At 47.4% G+C, this 12,901-nt stretch overlaps 1 protein-coding gene across 2 annotated transcripts in view; it reads right to left on the bottom strand.

Annotated features, from left to right (window-relative positions):
- KrT95D (phosphofurin acidic cluster sorting protein KrT95D) overlaps positions 1–12,901 on the bottom strand; it is a 68,494-nt gene that overhangs the window by 35,033 nt on the left and 20,560 nt on the right. For both annotated transcript variants that reach the window (XM_050191491.3, XM_050191492.3), the window contains exons 5-8: positions 9,240–9,402; positions 6,942–7,081; positions 5,048–5,107; positions 1,991–2,194 (exon numbers count right to left, since the gene is read on the bottom strand). In XM_050191491.3, the coding sequence (XP_050047448.1) occupies positions 1,991–2,194; positions 5,048–5,107; positions 6,942–7,081; positions 9,240–9,402 (567 nt within the window). The remainder of the gene's footprint in view (positions 1–1,990; positions 2,195–5,047; positions 5,108–6,941; positions 7,082–9,239; positions 9,403–12,901) is intronic.

Here is a 12,901-nt window from a genome sequence, read left to right as displayed (position 1 = left end):
GTCCAACAAACCATGCAGTGACCGTAACCACAGTGATGATAGTGAGAGCATTTTTCACGAATGGCCACCTAGTGGCGGCCTCTCGAACTGGCATGCGGCTTTTTGCAGCCAGTTCCATAGCCAAGCCCGGCCAAGCCCGGTCAAAACTCGTCAAAAGCCAAAATGGCGGTTGGAGTGCGTTGCCCAGGCGGGTTCGAGTTGCGACGCATCATGCGGGAACGTTTTCACAGCTACTACGTAACAGCGGGGTTCCTTATACATTGGATCCTATGGAAACTATGCCGGGACCGGATGAAAACGACGTAGCAGCCGGGAAAACGCAGCAGTGAGGAACGTAACAGCGGGGTTCTACTGTATAATCAAGATTTTTAATACATTATTGCTACGAGGGTTCTCTGCCGGGACCAAACCAATTTGTCGTGAACTGCAGGTTGTCGCATGACTGGGGGACGCATAACTGAGGCTCCACTGTAACCCTTCTTGTAAAGCTAGCTCTTCTGCAAGACCGATCGAAGAACTTATGGCAGTATTATGTATGGAGAATGCAGATGTGGCTCTCGTGATGAAACCATGTGCAGGAGACAAGCCCCGGCATGTGCAGCAAGCTGTCTTTGTTTGAGAGGTGACCGGTGCCACCATTAATTGGGCAAATGTGCCATACATAGAAGGGCACTTGCAAATTATGAAAAAGTTCTCATTAGCAAAGAGATAAACCCATCAGTCAGAAGGCGTAGACGATTTGTTATTGCCGACTGTGTCCAGCAGTGGCAAGCCAAAAACCACTACTAAGCCGCTGGCCACTCAAACACTTACTTTCCCAATAAGACTGCAGCTTGCAGTGTAGCCTGCAGGGTATTCGCATACACAAACATTTCTCTAATGGCATGAACTACCATGTTTGATGGGATGATTGACGAGCCGCATCCTATCGGAAATTGTGAACGAGACGTTTTTCTCGCCTCACGATGCCAGCAGTTGGTAACTTTTGAATGGCGTTCGAAGACTTTAACAAAAAGAAATAATAAAAATTAGTAGAATTTTTCAATATTGCTGCAAGTGACTAAACTAAAGAGAAATTTAGCTACTATTTAACTACAAGGGCTCATTATAAAAAGTACAAAGGATCGTCCTACCGGCTTCATTTTCTTTAACCCTCTAATTCTTCAGGAATGAAACGATTGGGAAAGGAGTTTGTGCTGTCAAAATCCCGACGAAACCCTCGTGAGCACAGAAAAAAGGAGGCTTGGGCCGCTCCTATGGTGTCTATTTTCCATGTGGCATCCCAAAACTCCTTTAAAGTGGGGAAGCCCTCAGGTTGGGGACAAGCCCTCCTCTCCAAGCACTGAAGTCCTATAATGGCCGAGCACCTGGCTGGGAGCCCACTTGTGCTTATTTCACCATTTTTTTATTAGCTACACTGGTATCATTTAAAATTTTTTTATACAGTGCTTCTATTTCTTTTTGACACAATATGCATTTGTAGTGTGGTTAGAAACCAGAAATGTTCCCAGGAATTATGGGAAATCCAATTCAATAAAAGGGATGATGGTAGAATGACTACCGCCATCTACGTTGTGAGGTCGTCAAGGTCTAATGGTTCAAGTGTAGTTTGCACCATCCTGGAATAAAATTCATCAATTTTCACGCATTTCTGACGGTGCGTCACATTTCGTGACTAAAGAGGGTGAAGTAAAGCAAGATAAACGATAGTTGGTTGATGTTCATCATAACTTATAGAAGACGGAGGAATGACAGGGATGACCTCATCGCAGCAATGGTGAAATGGTATACCATCCGCCTCGTATGTGGGAGGTACCAGGTTCAAATCCTGGTGCTGCCGGAAAGCCGCGTTTTTTTTCCCTATGGGTAGAAATGTGCCCCGACAGACAAGGCCATTGCCAAGTGCCTTGTCTCATCGTTTTTTTGCCTCTCATCTTTTGACTGCACTGTAAACGTTTTTACGATGGGCTAAGTGAGGCCTCTCACTCACCGGCGCGTCGTCGCCAAGCGGTACCAGTGTGGCGGAGGAGAAGAAAGGCCTGAGGCTGGGCTTGGGCGTCGACGAGCACAAGCTGAGGTCGTCCTCGGCGCCGCCGCTGTCGTCTTCCGACAGTTCCAGTTCATCCAGAAGCAGCTCCTGCAGTCCAGGCTTCTCCAGGAGTTCCTGCTCCAGGCCCGGATCCGTGCCAAACGCCTGAACAGGCAACAGACACGATGGCAAACAGTCCAGGCTGTGGCTCTGCTCAGCTAAATGGCACCGAGTGCAATCCGAGCTGCAAACATTGACAGTCTTGCTAAAGGTCAGTCCCGGCGAAATCATTTTATTTTTATTAACATAACCCTCACCGATTAGGAGCATTGTATGAGAAAGGATAGCGCGTTGATATCACAAGTATATAGAGCATATAAATCAAGGAAAGAAAAGCAAAGAAAGAGACAATGCACAAGAGCTAAAAGCAATAACAAGAACCCTTTTAATGCAATTGGCATTCTTTGAGAGCTTTACCCACTTTGCGGTACTACACATCTGATCTCTTTCACTCAGTGACCCAAACTGCCTACTAGATTGGGCTGCCAGGTATGCGGAGGCGGCTGTCCTGCCGAGCAGACAACATGGGGGGCTGGGTATGCGCCCAAATGCACAACTCGCAGCTGTGTGGCCTAGCAGGCAACTTGGGTCGCTAGGTATGTAGCAACGAGCATGTGCCCTGACAACTTCAGCACTCACTGTGCAGGTGATATCGGTACGAGCCCATTCTTGGTCAATCCACCAGAAAGGATGGGCCAAGGTGATGCAAGCGGTACATAGTTTTAAATATAATAAAGCGACAGCACCCCCACTGCAATGCACAACTCTGCATTGAGAGCAGTCACTTGACAGATAGACATTGCAACGAAGTTGAGGTTGCAATGAAGTTGAAGTATCCTAGTCTCACCCTTCATTTGTGCTGAAGTTGAGACTAGGATACTAGGGAGTTTCAAGCAAGGTGCACGGATTACGTGATATGCTGTGTCGTGGCACCATTGGGCCATATTGAAGTAGACAATTTTATAGGGGTGTTTAAATGCCAACACTTTCGAGCTGAACTGAATAAGAATATTGAAACATACAGGCTTAGAGTGTAAAATCAAATAGCAAATGTACTTTCACTTCAAAAACCAAACAAGAAATGCATACAGCGAGGAAATTTGACCAAGAATCAGTATTATTTCTTTTAATACACACAATGCTATTCCAAGCCCAATTAGGAGAGTAGCTTTCAAGTCAGTTAAAAGCGTAATTGTTGTGTTTCGAGTTACATATTTGCTTCAAGCTAGTCACCAACCAAAATCAGCCTTTATTTCTTTGTTTCAATCAACCCACACATATATAAGAAATATGAGGGCGCACACAGAACTTTAGAGGGACACTAAAGGCAAATATTAAGACAAGCTAAAGTGATAGATCAATGCTCGAGGTGTCAATATTATCGCAAACAAAGTTTTAGTAATCGAGAAATTGAGGTAAATGCAGGACACGATTTGCAACTAAGCAGGGACATTCAAGTGCTAGCCCGATGACGAAGGCACTCATTTTATTTCTGTCGCTAGTACTAAACTTCTCGTAATAAAAATATAATTGCATTGCATTATAAGACAGAAGAAAATGCTACCTGTCCAGCTCTATTCAATGTTTAGAAGAAAGAACTCGTTGGCATTCTCCTTCGACAACGCCACGGGCGGTCAAAAAGTTTCGTTTTCGCTTGACTTGGCACAACCTTCGCGTTTCAGTAGCTTTGTTATCGTGTAGTGCTGCGTTGGTTTTGCTGGCTCGCGAAACTACCACAAAATGCAAGTAGCAGGGATTTCCACATCTACGTGAAAGCAAAAGCAGCTGCAGCAGTGAATCCAACACCTCTATTTTGGCTCAGTTTCACCACAGTTGTGCGTTTGCATTTTGTACACAAAACCACGGTGCAGTCTGCCGGGCGCCATTTTATTCACAGGCTGCAAAGGGCGGAGACAGCATATGCGACGTCACCACTCCCTTGCTAGGGGGCAGGCGATTTGAACTGCTCTAAATGTAACTGTACCCTTCAGATGCGATTTTCTCTTAAACAAAGTCTTTTCTTGGCATGAAACAACCGCTGCGAGGCTTCCGGAATGGTATTTTAACAGCCTACACTGACTTAACATTTGCCTTTAGTGTCCCTTTAATACAGTGAGTGCAAAGTATTGGTACTTCTACGTTTTGCAAAGATTGCTCCAACTCGCATTTAGTGCACTGATCTTCCTTGCGCTAAAAAGCAATGTAAGCAACCCTTCAAGCACACTTAGCAGTGCTGCAAGATTAAAGATTAAAAAAAAAAGGCCGCTATAGTCAAAATCTTGGAAATGGGACAGCAAGCGAATGGGCCAGCTAACAGCTGTAGCACACCAGTTGCGAACAGCGCCCTCTAAGACTGCCATCGCTGCGGCAGCTTCCACGCACCCGTTTGGTCGCACTGCAGATGGCACATTTTCGGGTATTCTAGTACACTATACGGACAAGTCGTCCACTCTGCTGCATTGTCTGCTGCTATGTCTGCCGCTGCGTACTGTGCCCAAGTTTTTCAAATGCTGTTCGTGTGACTGCTTGTGCGACTTTCCCCCGCGTTGGACAAACGAAAAAAAAAATGTCCTATTCCATATTTAAAGTAACTTTTACTGTGGCATCACCTTAATTTCTTTGTCGGCAGTGGCGGTGTACATCAAGAGACGCAAATATGTACTTGGCTGTTAGTGCTTAATACTGTTTAGTGCATAGTTATGCAGTGTTCCCGTGCGGTACACATTAACGGAAGTTTTACTGTACACAGCCTGCATCTTTCTTGGGAAATGACGCTGACAGCCGTCTACGGCTCGGTGCACAGTGAAGGTGCGTTAGAAACAGTTACGAGAGAACGACTACTGCTATGAAGTGAACGTTCTACGGTGCAAGTGTGATAAGTTGTCGTGTAAATACTTGCACCAGCCGATAGCGCACCAATATAGCGATTCGAAGCCCAATGAGAGCAGTGTAGCCCACCTCAGCGTCAGGCACCCGGAACTTCTTCAGTAGGGCAATGAACTTCTGCTTGATGTTCCTCTGCAAAACAAAGGGGCTTGCATCAGAAACACGCGAGCACATACGGCTGTATGGAGTGGGCCAAGCCTTCACAAACTTCCTCACCCTGTATCCTGCAATAACAACTCCAGGAACATCTACAATTGCACAATTAATTGATTCTGGGATGGCCATTAGAGGCTGTCAAGTATTGTAGCTCGAAAACTATAATATATGGCACAAAACTGATTTCACTTATGGTATCGGCATAACACATCATACCTTGAAAGAGCGTAGGTTAGGGTGTGTTGGTATTCCATTCCTGAGGTTTGTAGCGCACGAAAAGCGACGAGAGACAGAGGCAAGACTGTGTTCGTGTCTTGCCTCTGTCTCTCGTCCCTTTTCGTGCGCTAAAAACCTCACAAATCATACCTGCATGCCAAATTTCATGAATTTATTCCCATAAATTAAAAAAATATTTTTCATTGCCACATCCCTTCTTAACAAGGAAAGCTGTCAACCTAGACATGTAGAAGGCAGTGTCATGCTTGCACATTGTCTGTTTGCCACCTGGAATCAATTCTTGCATGCAGAGGTAAAGCAAAGGGTTCTTTCAAAAACGTAATTTCCTTTTGAAATCAACGTAACGGCAGCACAAATGCCACAGTGACATAGAGAAGAGAAACTCGTAGAAAAAGTGTGGCTGTTTGGTGTGTTTCTCTCCTCTGTGCTCGCCATCTCATTTGCACTGCCGTTACAACGAACATCAACTAACTACAAGCCTTGCACTTCATTGCTGTTGCATGCTACTGCTAATTTCACTTCCCTTCTTCACCTTTATCACCACCAAGTTGGCAAACACTCACTCTGTTCTGGGGCCCTGGGCCAATTAAGCCAGCCAAACACCCCCAAACTGATGAGCAGTTGATGTTGCCCAATAACACATACAGGTGTTGTGACTGGAGAAACGAGTCTTCGTTACTCAGCTGCCAAAAATCGCATGCTTCATTTCATTCACACTTATAATTCAAATTGGGAGGTTTAACGTCTCGAAGCTACAAGATGGGCTATGAAGGATGCCGCAGTGGAGAGCCAAGCTCAAAGTACCATTTTTCGAATTTCTCATCACAACCCTAATGTCAGTACACCAGTGTGGTGTCACATATTCCAAAGTATATTTATTGTTTGCACCACTGTGGCTGAGCAAAACTTCTTAAAACTTCTTCCGTTCAGTCTACGACTCTTTTACGATGCAATGTGGTCCTTCTTTACCGATAAAGGTTAACTAGGCCAAGCAGACGCTGTCAAAACACGCGAAGTCACAGTGGCAACTTCAGTGCAGGAACTCCAAGGTGGGGTCGCTACTCGTCTTTCATTTCTGCACTGTTTCTGGCTTACTGAGCCGTGACAAGAACACCGTGACAAATGAGACATGACAGAGAGGACAGGGCTAGGCTCTGAGTACATGAAAAGGTGCTGAAGTCAGCACCTAGCCCTGTCCTCTCTTTCCTGTCCTTTTTGTCACACTGTTTTCCCGTCGTGAAACCAAGCCAACAAGCTCAAGTTTAGACTATTTACTAAGCCTCTTCTCTTGGCAAAGGTGGCTTCTTCTTAGAAGGTTAGTCTACTAATCCAGCTCAAATTATTTTCCTACATAACAACCCTGTGCACCTGAAGCACAGTAGACAAGAATGCCGCTGCCACAACCAGAAATCGTACCCATGACCTCATGTCCAGTAGTGCAATGCTACAGTCACTGAGCCCACACAGCAGATGCATTCGCATTTGTAGTAATTACAGATGTGCATGGTAAAAAAAGTGACAGCGGAAGCAAATAATCGAGCCGGCAACAAGCAGTGCCGAAGCCCCTCTCCACCTTGCGCATCTGGGATGACCGCCGGCGACAACGCAGCAGGGCCTCCTCATTGTGCGGCTCGTCACCCGCTGCCTCGCTGTCACTTGCCTCCTCATTGGACGACGACGACGACTCCTCGTCCGTGGCTGACCGCTCTGCGTCTGCGCGATCAAACGCATCCACTCGTAAGCGGCCTCTGCTGACCCCTTGGTCACTGCCAGAATAACACCACGCTACGATGACGCAACGATCATCATCACTGTCGTCAGCCTATTCACGTCTACTGCAGGGTAACTTCCAAGCTACAGTGCACACCCGTTACAAACCATATACTTTCAGATATAATAGACCATTCTTCTCACTTAGTCTGTTCTGCGTATACCATTGCTGCAACAACTCCCACATTTAATCCCAGTTGCAATCAGCTGCCAACTACAAGCTTTGGGCTAATTGGGTCTAGATCGGGGGTTCCCAAACTGGGTTCCACAGAACCCAGGGCTTTCGCAAATGGAATTTTGCGGCTCCACGAGTGACCAGTAGGAACCCAGCCTCATCCGCTTTTCGCCGTATTTTTGCATCAGAGTTTGGATTTAATAAAACCACCGCATGCCTCCACACTTCAGTAGTATGGTCGACTCTCGTTACATTGGACCCTGATAATCCGACGAAAAACGTCTGTCGTATCCGAAGTTCGTAATATGCGAAACGCCTCACTTATGAAACTTTCGTCACAATGTATAACAACTTTATTGCAAAGAGTGAGTGAAGAACTTCCAAAGTAAAGAACAAACAAAAAAAGTCACAGTTTTGCTCGAAAAGCGAAGCACGGATTGCGATAGCAAATTAAGCAAGATAAGCGTGGCAGCAGCAGCGAGCGAATTTATCTTCACTCTCACTTCAATGCGAACTAAATGTCGAAAGCACAGCACATACAAAGCTACCGGCACTGGGCGCAGTTTGTCCACACTGAAGAAGAGGCCTGCGTGGGCGCGCACTTTGTTCACATCGCAAATCATTTTCAAAATAATGGCGCCCGTGTTTCCAAGCCGCCTTCCTCGGTCGTGCGCATGATATTGAGCCGTGATCAATCCTGGCTGATCCTTGCAAGAGAGCTGTCAGCCCGTGTCGAAGTGGAAAAAGTATGTTCAATACGGCCGATTTTGAAAAAAATTGCTGCAAATTTCGTCTGCTGTAGCCGATAGTTCGATTTAGTGCGGTCCGTCCAAAGCAAACTTCGTTGCATTAATAAATAGGTAGAACAAACTAAAGTCGAAATATAGTCCATTATATCTGAAAGTCTGTTGTACGCGGGTCCGTTGTTATGAGCGTAGCCTGTACTCGTGGGAAAGACCACCACAACAGCAAGGAGCAAGACTCATCGCTGTGCTATTTGTGGCCACGCGTGGCCACAGTGGCCATGCTGAACACATTTCATTAGTGCTTGCAAAGCAGTCCATAACAGGTGAATGAGAATAGATTGGCATGTTCCGCAAATGTGCAAGTTTAGCGGTGCATTGACTTGTTGCCGACGCATGATGACCAGGCATTTGAATGACATACTGTGACGGACATGCAGAATGTGTTGATGAGCGCTGATGTTGGCACAGAGCAGTATCCTCATATACATGCTGGTTTGGTTCTGCACTGCGTCTGCTTCGTCCAGGACAAAAACTCCAAACAAGCACTCTGGCTCACACGACGTTCACGGTAGTGCCATGCAACCAGGAGGTGCAGGCTTTTACGCTTATTGTTGCGATCACAACCTCGATGACCATTGCATCCACAGCACGAATTACTTGGGACATTTGTGTGCAACAGCAAAATAAATAAGCAAACTTTTGTGTGTCCGACAATTCGCTTGCGTCAGGACTCTTTATGGCGTGTTGTAACTACAGCTGAAGCCCAAATGCCGGTTTGTACGGCATTACCTTAGGCAGAGCATGCCAGCAATAGTCTATTTATCCAATGCTACTGCTAAACCAGAAATGCATTGTACCAGCCAGCAAAAATCAATATGCTTAAGGGCGAGTGAAGTGCGAAACTGCATGCGTGGCAAAAGGATAGATACATCTACAATTACAAAAATGATGCAGTTCCATTTTGTCGTAGTAAATTATCACTGCACGAATGACATAGAGAGATGCTACATGAGAAGACACAGAGTAGGCACCCTCCAATCTCTTCTCTCAACAGCAGCCACCCCGCTGGTCGAAGCATGTGAGCATGTTAACTACGTGAGCATGTGCTCACGTAGTTAACTTTCATAGTAAACCTTTACAGTCGTCTACAGCATGCCACTGCGAGCCCTTTCCTACTCACCGTGCTGCCCAGTGGCCTTGAGCTCTTGCTCCACTGGCTGGCTGCTCAGGGAGTCCAGCTGGACTCGGCCCACAGCGGCCGGAGCAGCGCCGCCCCCTCCACCACCGCCCGTGTCCTCCGAGGCGAGCAGCTCCAGCTCCCGATCCAACGGGCGCTGCAGCACCTGCACCCACATGCATCAGAAATACTGCCTCGCATTCAACATGTCGCCACGTCACAAACATATGACAGAATTGGCCCCGCAGCAGGGAAAACACTCTACCAGCTCCCACGATGTAACGCGCCTCGTTTGTGACTGGTAAAGTGTAGCTGAAAATTTGTTACGATGCATGTCTACATGAAGGAACGTGCAGTCTGGCCAACTTTGCTGGACTTTCCTACACTAGAACTAAGTGGACACCATTCTGAGCGCACCCATTAATCAGAATTACTGTATATGGCTCCTGTCCAGAGTGGCGTGCCAGTTTCCAGTGTGTCGCTCGCGCTACAGCTTGCCAAGCATTGCTGTGTGGTTCAAAAAGGAACTATGCAGTGCACGGAAGCCATTACCAGGAGACAGATAAACAAAGTTGGCAATGGCAATGCCACTACCTCACCACAGTTTGGCGCTTTCTTTGATGACCAATGTCCAGATGACTGCTTCCAATTACCAATTAGTCTTTCTTTTCCCTTCTTTTAAATGCAATCCTCGCACGAAAAACACTTAATTTTTCTTATCTTGAAATTGTTAGGGGTAGCTGATTGGCATGTGTTTTGACAGGTGGCACCACCGTGTTGTGCACAACGATGGGCCCAGCGCTAGGCCACACCACCAGATAAATAAAGCAGGTACAGTAAACCCTCGTTATAACGCAGTGAACGGGATGGCAAAAAAATTCAATATGAACAGTAATTCGATAAAAGCAACTACTTCATAGAATCTAAGAAATTTGAGCTGAAACAGCACAACAACTCGGCAGAAGTCTAATATAGATGTCACATGGCTCAATCAAAACAAAAAATCAATCCCACACCAGCACAGCGGAAGTAGTGTGTCTGGGTTTGGGTGACCTTGGTCACGGCAAGCATACGGAAAGCTGTGCAGAGTAAATTTTGCCTGCGCAGCTGTGATTTAGTTCCACAGTGCTCGCCGTTGATAAGGCGCGGGCACAGCATGGAGGAAAAGGTTGCACAGACACCGCAATCGCGAAAGGTGGCAAATGGAGAGAGTCACTCGCTCGCTCACTCAGCGTGAAAAATGCCAAGTGCCACCATGAGTGGCATGCCCACTCTACTAGTTACCACAGCACTATGGCCCCGCCACTTGCCATTGACATGTAGATGCAGCATAGAGGAAAGGGCATGCAAGTACTGTAATGGTGACAGCTGGCAACAGAGACGGTTCCTCTATCGCACTGAACGAAAGGTCCCGAGTGCCGCTATGAGTTTTCACACCTCCCTTGGTACAGCATAGACCATTTATAACGTAACCGCCTATAATGCGGGACCGCATATAATGCAGCTTTATGTGACCACCAGTACGCCTCCCATAGAGTTTCATGTGTCAGCGTACCGCTTAGTGCGCGGTCGCGCATGACGGAAGACCGGGTATAGTGCGGTTTCTCCGAAGAGAAGAGAGCGCACCCCCTGGCACTACGATGCCCGCACCCTCTACAAAAAGGGAGAAGAAAGCCACGAAACCCATCGCAAGAGGGGAGAAAAATAGAGGAGAGAGAGACTGTACAGCGTGCGAAGAAAGAAGTGCAACTAGTGGCCTTGTCTTTTGCTTTTCTTTGTGCAGCGCCGCGAGGGCGGGGCCATGGCGGGGTAGAGCCAGACCGAGCACCTGCGCCGCCGTCGTAACGGGGTGGGTCCCATTCAGAGGGCAAGAAGGGGAAACGTTGGGGAGGTCCATTTGCTGGGGGTGGCCAGTTGACAGGCTGGCTTTGCACATGCGCCATTCTTCTGCCTTTTCTCCTGTCTGGGTGCACGCGAGTCGTCGTCGTCTTGTGATACCGAAGTGCACTGCCAGCACCGTAGGCCTAGCTACCGGAAAACGTGTTTCCTTGTCTTGCGTTTGTGTCGCGCTACTTGTGTCACGTTGGGCTAAGTTGCCATGCCGCCTGATCCTTCCAACCCAAGAAAACGGCAAGCTTTATCCCTGGAGACGAAGCAAAGCATTATTAAAGACGTCGAAAGTGGCCTAAAGAAAGTTTCCGTCGCGCAGAAGTACGGCATCGCCGACACAACAGTGTCGGCAATTTGGAAAAACAGGGAGAAGGTGCAACAGCAGCTGCAAGAAAATTGTGGATCACTAGCAAGGAAGCGGATACGTTCATCAAAGTATGAAGATGTCGACGCCGCTTTGTTCAAGTGGTTCTGCGAGGTGCGAGCCCAGAATGTGCCCGTGAGTGGTCCGATTCTGCAAGCAAAGGCCAAGTCATTTGCAAACTTGTTGGGCCACGATAGTTTCAACCCATTAAATGGGTGGATTCAGCGGTTTAAGGACCGGCACGGAATAAGCTGCCGTGTTATTTCCAGGGAGAGCGCACAAGTTGATGATTCTACTGTTCAAGCCTGGCTCAGTATAAACATGGAGACCATGCTGGCGAAGTACGCGGAGCGGGATATTTACAATGCGGATGAGGCTGGCGTGTTTTACAAATTGCTCCCAAACCACACACTCGCACTGTCCCACGAACGCTGCTCCGGTAGAAAGGCTTCGAAGGAGCGGTTTACCGTTCTCTTCTGCGCCAATATGGATGGCAGCGACAAGAGGCGCTTATTTGTGATCGGAAGGTCGGCGCGGCCGCGCTGTTTCAAAAAAAGAGAGTGCCTGCCGATTACATATAAGGCCAACAGGAAGTCATGGATGACTCGGGAGCTATTTGCAACTTGGCTTCAGAAATGTGACGAGGACATGGTGTCAGAAAAGCGACAAGTTGTCCTAGTTCTTGACAACTGCAGTGCCCATCATGTAAGTTTAAAGCTCAGTGCAGTGAGCCTAAAGTTCTTGCCCGCAAATACAACAGCCAAGAGCCAGCCGATGGACCAAGGCGTAATCGCTGCAGTGAAAGCGCATTATAAAAGGCGCATATGCGAAAGAGTGCTAATTAACCTTCAGCGAGACGAAGCAATGAAGGTAAACCTGCAGAGTGCTATCGACATGATCACGGCATCTTGGTGGCAGATAAAAGCATCAACCATCGCCAAGTGTTTCGCAAAGGCGGGGTTTGTGCGCAACGCCGTGGTCAGCGATCCTGATGTGAGGAGCGACGATAGCCAATGCGTCGACGATGTCGACGAAGACCTCAACGCGAATGATGTGCGGTCGGATCTGCTGAAAAAGAACATTGTTGGACAGGATGACACATTCGAAGGCTTTGTGAATGAGGATTGCGATGACTTTGTCTGCGAAAAAGCAGACACAGACGAAGCAATTATAGCAGCAGTGCGTGACCGCGATGACAGTGTATCGGACGATGACGACGACGAAGGAGACAGCACATCGGAACTTTCGCACAGAGACGCACTGGATTACATAAGCAAGCTCAGGATGTACTGCGCGCAGAAGGGCTTGAGCAAGAAAGCTTCCCAGCGTCTGATCGCTGTTGAAGATGAGATGGTGCATAATGCAGTGAAGGCTCAGAGCCAGACGAAGATAACGGCATTTTTTCATTGAA

Source organism: Dermacentor andersoni, chromosome 10, assembly GCF_023375885.2.
Source record: "Dermacentor andersoni chromosome 10, qqDerAnde1_hic_scaffold, whole genome shotgun sequence".
Classification (NCBI taxonomy): domain Eukaryota; kingdom Metazoa; phylum Arthropoda; class Arachnida; order Ixodida; family Ixodidae; genus Dermacentor; species Dermacentor andersoni.
Note: the sequence above shows the minus strand (reverse complement) of the source record. Positions and strands in the feature narration are given on the sequence as shown.